The sequence below is a fragment of the Solanum stenotomum genome, chromosome 2, assembly GCF_019186545.1.
Source record: "Solanum stenotomum isolate F172 chromosome 2, ASM1918654v1, whole genome shotgun sequence".
NCBI classification, from domain to species: domain Eukaryota; kingdom Viridiplantae; phylum Streptophyta; class Magnoliopsida; order Solanales; family Solanaceae; genus Solanum; species Solanum stenotomum.
Genome location: NC_064283.1, coordinates 12,039,848 through 12,046,409, shown reverse-complemented (window position 1 = coordinate 12,046,409; position 6,562 = coordinate 12,039,848). Strand labels below are relative to the sequence as shown.

Sequence of the window (6,562 nt, the reverse complement as noted above, 5' to 3'; positions counted from 1 at the left end):
ACTTAGAGTAGATTGTATATAATATAATTTGACTAGGTTCTACTAGCCAAAACTTTGTTATTTTATTACAAATTAAACAAAAATTGTATCTCCAAAAACAAGAGTAAACTTCCTTGATAAAACAGAAAGAATTTGGTTACTAATCATGGACATAATTCATAATTTTATTTTATTTTTCCATATATTTTCCATGACGATAAAAGCAAAGAAATAAAAGAAAATGACACTTTTTACAAATATTACATGAATATAAATATTTGCCGGCCAAAAGTACAAAGAGAATTCGAACTTCTCTAGCATTTTTTGCCATTTATAGTAATTATCACCACTCATATTATTCCACACAAAACGTTAAAAGAATTTTTTGAGATTCGCGTCGTGTAAGGACCATAATGGGTTGTGTAGTAGGCAAGGGTTATAGTTTCATGACTCCGGAAAGACTTGAGAGGATGAAAAATGAGAATGGTTATGTTAAAGGAAATGGAGTTGAAAAACAACGACGAAGAGAACAACAACAACAACAAATGAGGGATATTGCTCGAATTCGCGATCAAGAAGGGAATCATGTAGAACTTGATCAAAAAGAGAAAAGAAATGGAAATAATGGAGTTAAAATAGGAATAATTGATAATGGTAGGAAAATAGGAGGAGATGATCAATTGGTGGATGGATGGCCGAAATGGCTTGTTGATAATATTCCTAAAGAGGTTTTACTTGGTTTAGTACCAAAGACTGCTGATTCATATGAAAAACTTGATAAGGTAAGTTCATTTCCAGTCGAATTCAGAATTTAAACTTTCAACTTTTAAGATTTTTAATATAATATTTCATGCACTTCAGCATTAAATGAATAACCTAGTGCAAAAAACATCTTGTGTACATATGAGAAAGGGTTGTCTCACCCTGATGTAAACAGTCTACGTACCCTAACACAAATTCAGTACTAGTTGATTCTATAACTCAAACATGTGACCTATATATGGCTGCGCGTAAACAACTTTAGTACCGTTACTTCAAGACTCCCCTTCATTATTAGTTTGACATTATGAGTCCAATATTTAATATTTATTGAAATTTTAATTATAAGTTTCACCTAAATATCTACACTTCGTACATAAAACATTAATTGAACTCATAGCAAACTCATATAGTTGATTTCGCATATGGTCATGATTCTGACTCAACTAATAGTTATCATCTCATAAAGTCGTATTTCTTCTTGATAATTTCAATTTTCTGAAACCACAACTATTAGTTGAGTGATTCTCTGAGAAATAAACTCCGCAAAAATAATTGGTAATTACCTTAATACATGTTTTTTTTTTTTTGCAGGTAGGTCAAGGGACATATAGCAATGTGTATAAAGCTAGAGATAGAAACAGTGGGAAAATAGTTGCCTTAAAGAAGGTTAGATTTGATACAAGTGAACCAGAAAGTGTGAAATTTATGGCAAGAGAGATTATAATATTGAAGAAACTTGATCATCCAAATATTATAAAGCTTGAAGGATTAGCTACTTCAAGAATGCATTATAGTCTTTATTTGGTTTTTGACTTTATGCCATCTGATTTAACTAAACTTATCAATCACACTCAAGGAATTAGACTCACTCAGCCTCAGGTAAGTAAATTACTTATTTTCCTCATTTTATAATAATTTTTTTATATATATAATAGGTCTAATTGAACAATTTAGAGGAATTATATATGTGGCAATATTGAGTGCCTAATTGTTTAATGTTTTTCTTGTATAGTTTGGAACCCAAGATCCTGGTTAAGGACGTGAGATCTTACTATGTAGAGTATAGTTATCACAACTAAGAAACTATCAAAAACCAATCTTATCGGTCAGGTTTTAAAAATTTTCTAGCGCCAAAAATTAGAGAATGCAAATCGATCTCCAATCTTATTGGTTGTGTTTTCTTTTTACAAAAAATAAATTAAATTAAAGAGTATAAATAAAATAAACATAGCCTCAAATCAATAAGCATCACTAGTCTAGTGGTAGAAATGCATCTTATCATAGTAGAGATGTGAGTTCAAAGACCATATAGTGCATTTTTCTCATTATGTGATAAAAAAAAAAAAAACTGACTTTATTGCTAAAATCGCATAAAATAATAGTAAATAGACTAAATCATAATTTATAAGATGAGATTGTCAAATGATAATCAAACATCTTACTTGGTGTACTGAATCTTAGATAAAGCAATAAAACATTATCAATGAACATGATATTAGCTATACCTGTTTTAACATATGGATAACTCCCCTTTCTAGCCAACAAACAAACGATCCCTAATAATGTAGATATTATTTACACGGTCAATATATATATGACATTTTGTTGCAGATAAAATGTTACATGGAGCAATTGTTAAGAGGACTTGAACATTGTCATGAAAGAGGAATATTGCATAGAGATATTAAAGGGTCAAATTTGCTAATAGACAAAAATGGGATACTAAAAATAGGTGATTTTGGACTTGCAAATTTTTATGAAAGAAAGACAAAGAGGCCCCTAACAAGTAGAGTTGTGACACTTTGGTACAGAGCACCAGAATTACTTTTGGGTTCCACTAATTATAGTGTTGGAATTGATCTTTGGAGTGTTGGTTGTCTTTTGGCTGAAATGTTTGTTGGAAGACCTATTTTGCCTGGTAGAAATGAGGTAAAAAAAAACAATATTTTTTTTATTAAAATTGTTTTTATTAGTGAATTGTTAAAACTTTTTTACCTTATATTATTCGAAGTTGCTTAGTTAATTCAATATTTGATTAGAGGTACAAATGAGCTAGATGTCATTCCTATTATTTTTTGGTTAAATTTTACAGATTGAACAACTTCACAAGATATTTAAGTTATGTGGTTCACCGACGGAAGAATATTGGAAGAAAGTGAAACCACCAACAACATTTAGACCACCGCAACACAAGCCATGTTTTGGGCAAATTTTCCCAAATTTGCCTCATTCTGCTTTTCCCCTTTTATACACACTTTTGTCCGTTGAGCCTCACTTGCGTGGCACTGCTTCTACTGCCCTTCAAAATGAAGTAAGTTACGATAATTATCTAAATACACATCTTATTTTACTATAATCTCTAAAATTTTCTATCATTTAAAAGAATTTCAAAAATTTCCCCTCGGATACATCACTCTCCTATGGCTGATACATCATCTCTATCCCCCTCTCGGATACATCCCTCCCCTCTCTAATACATCCCCTTATGTATGTCCCAGGATGTCTGATGATGTATTCAGAAGTCCAGTTATGTATCTGGATATCCTATCCCCTCTTTGATACATCTCTCACTTATGTATTTGGAAGTCCAGTGATGTATCTGAATATCCTATCCTCTCTGATACATCCCTCACTTATGTATCCGGAAGTCCAGTGATGTATCCGGATATCCTATCCTTTCTGATACATCCCTCACTTATGTATCCGGAAATATCCAAAATCCATAAATTTTAATATATTTCTGTAATTTGAAAAAGAGTAGGGAATAATTATGTGCACCCATATTATTGAGCACTAAAATTTAATTTGTTGAACATTGTGTTAGTTCTTTACAACAAGCCCATTAGCATGTGGGCTCTCTGAACTGCCTGTTTTCAAAGTGGAAGACGATGGGCCGGCCCAATCCATTGATATCACAAGGTATCTTACGATTTTACATGTGCTATTTAAATTAAATTTCGTATTTTTAATTGATATTGACAAATTTCAAACAAACTTCATAATTATTGTACAATTAGACTTTCACCATAAACATCTTTAATCTATGTTCCAACATGTTAATATACAAATCTTTTTCTTACTTATTGATAGATTGTATCACGAACTTTCAGAGATTCTAAAATATATAAAAATTAAACTTTTATCTTCACCTTTTTCTTTATGACCTTATATATTTACATATTTGTAAATTACTACAATTTCCAAAATGCTATAATTATTAATTACACATGTGTGATTATTAAAATGATTATATATCATTGTTCTATATATAGTAGGTATATTGATTATCCTTTTAGACAATAATCATTAAAAAAGAGACTTTAGGACCAAGGCAAGTTAGATCATTACACATTAGATGTCACAAAATTAATATTATTGTCACAAGATTAATAGTATAATATAATCATAGTCTTATTGACATAATCCCCTGCAATACAAGATGATAATTATTATATCACGAGCACAAAAAGCCATCATTACATATTTAATATATATAATATAAAGTTATTTATTTATCTTTTTTCCTTTATTTTTGGGTGGTGTCTGCTTGTGGTCCCTTATTTTTTTGTTAAAATCAGGAATTTAATTCTTCTTGATATTCGACAAAAGATATTTGAGTCTTTTAAGTAATCTTATTGTATAAATTATGGTCCTTTCAATAATGGAATGCATAATTATATATTTTTATTTAAACTATTCATATTATAACTAGGGAAAATAGAGATTTTAATCCCTGTGTTATTTAACTATGCATATCTCATAATATTGATATATATATATTTTTTATTTTCATACTAATAACTAAATGGTGTGTATCTATTTATTTTCTTGTATTTTGCTATGATGATTAATAAATAATTAAAAATAAATTGCACCACAGGAAGAGAGCTTCAATAGGCAAACGGGTTAAGAAAAATAGGGAGGGCTATAAAAAATTGCTCTCCAATATTTCTGAAAACTCAAAAGAGGTAAATTCTTTTTTCTTTTAATTATGTTTTTTTCTCTTGAATTTGTAAGAAAATGTACTCTATTCGTCTCAATTATCTATTGTGATTTCTAAATTCAGTAAATCATTAGTTTTGTTCCCAAACTATTAACAACATTAAAAACACCTCTCTACTTGACTAACTAAACTTAGATACACACCGATCTACTACATAGCATAGCAAGTAGTTTCAAACATTTGTAGGAGCATGAGACTCTTAATTTTAAAAAAAAAACGAGAGAAGTTTGAAAACACCTCTAAAATTTAACAAGAATTTAGGGGTGTATTTTATTCATATTACACGATCAGAGAGTTCAGTTAGTCAAGTAAATTTTCTCGAACTGTAGATCTACTTTTTTTTATAAAAAAAATAAACTTTTTTCATTCTAAATAGGACACAAAATGCCATAAATACCTCCACATGCATCCAACCAAATAACATGCACATGAGATTGGCAATTAACTTCCACTTACCAAAATAAATTTGGACATCAACCAATCATTCACAAAAAAAAAAAATTGGATTTATCATTCACATATTGTAAGGTTTCAATAGTATATATGCGTTTTTATCATCATCAAGATAATAAGTGGAATAGAATATTTCTATCTTTAATCATATATTTTTTATTTGAGCCTTTGAATTGAAAAAAAATTATTATCAGGAAAAAAAACTCCTTTAATAAATTTTACATGTTTTAAATTCAAATTAATCAATATTTCAGTATGCATATCATACATCAAAAGAACAATACACTAAAAATTACAAGTTAATTACATGCATTTGGATTTAATACATATATACTTATTGTATTACTATATTTGGACATATTATAACAGATAATCTGTCATATTTCTCTATACGTCTAATTTTTCACTTTTTATATTAAATTGTTTACATATACCCTTTTAGTAAACATGATAATATAAGATCATTTTATAATACTATCCGCGTTTATAGCTGAAACTGATTAAATTTTCCTCAATTTTGATTTAACAGGAAAAGCAAGGGGAGTCAAGTAACCAAAGCCAAGATATGGGTGAAAGTAGTAGTAATTCATTTTCCTTAAACATGATTAATAATAATATTAATCAAAGTCCTCCTCCTTCACCAACTCCATTTTTCAAATTTAGAAACATTAATCAATTTTCTAAAACTGAGGCACATCCTAATGCTCTCAAAAACATTAAAAATTATCCAATTTTATTAGCCTCTATTACTGAAGCAGCCAAAAATTATGAAGATAATAGATTAAGTCTTAATCGTAGGTCAATCTCAACCATTGATTTTAGAAATCATCATGATCTAATGGACCACAAAATCTCTAAGATATTTAGCTTTGAAGATGCTAGTTAATTAGTTATTAGTAAATTCTGATTTTGATCGTTGTGATATCTGACCAAGTGTATTGGACCTTTAATTAAGAAATTTAATTGATGCACTTAGGTTTTTAATCCTTTTGCTTGTTTTTTTTTTTTTTACAAATTTATTGAATTATTAATCGATACATTACTTATTTTGTCTAATGTTGAGTTTGTATTGTTTTTCGATATTTGAGAGTAATATAATTCTAAAAATACTTTTACTATATATTTTCTACATAAAGGGACAAAAAATAAAGCTTTTTATTATTATTAAATGGAAGGTTAAATATGTTGAGTTTGTATAATAAGCAACAAAATTGAAGGATTAAAATGCAATCATCCCATTAATTAATTAGAAATGTTGCTCTTTTTTTGTTTAATTTAACTGTTTACTCGTTCATTTGGTTCAGAAATACTGTTGATTTTTATTTTGTGTATTATTTTAATTTGATGAAATAAAAAATACAATAT

At 28.5% G+C, this 6,562-nt stretch overlaps 1 protein-coding gene across 1 annotated transcript; it reads left to right on the top strand.

Moving 5' to 3' along the window:
* The first annotated feature begins 392 nt into the window (after nucleotides 1-392).
* LOC125855693 (probable serine/threonine-protein kinase At1g09600) lies at nucleotides 393-6,110 on the top strand. The gene is made up of 7 exons (XM_049535434.1): nucleotides 393-761; nucleotides 1,333-1,620; nucleotides 2,353-2,670; nucleotides 2,834-3,052; nucleotides 3,566-3,660; nucleotides 4,622-4,709; nucleotides 5,727-6,110. Exons 1-7 carry the CDS (start codon nucleotides 393-395, stop codon nucleotides 6,081-6,083), a joined length of 1,734 nt encoding a protein of 577 aa, XP_049391391.1. The 3' UTR covers nucleotides 6,084-6,110.
* Nucleotides 6,111-6,562: the final 452 nt, after the last annotated feature.

Bases quoted from the DNA above. Each gene is read 5' to 3' on its own strand.
- LOC125855693 (XM_049535434.1), top strand. From the start codon at position 393: ATGGGTTGTGTAGTAGGCAAGGGTTATAGTTTCATGACTCCGGAAAGA. The intron at 762-1,332 runs GTAAGTTCATTT...TTTTTTTTGCAG, and splicing joins CATATGAAAAACTTGATAAG to GTAGGTCAAGGGACATATAG. The intron at 3,661-4,621 runs GTATCTTACGAT...ATTGCACCACAG, and splicing joins CAATCCATTGATATCACAAG to GAAGAGAGCTTCAATAGGCA.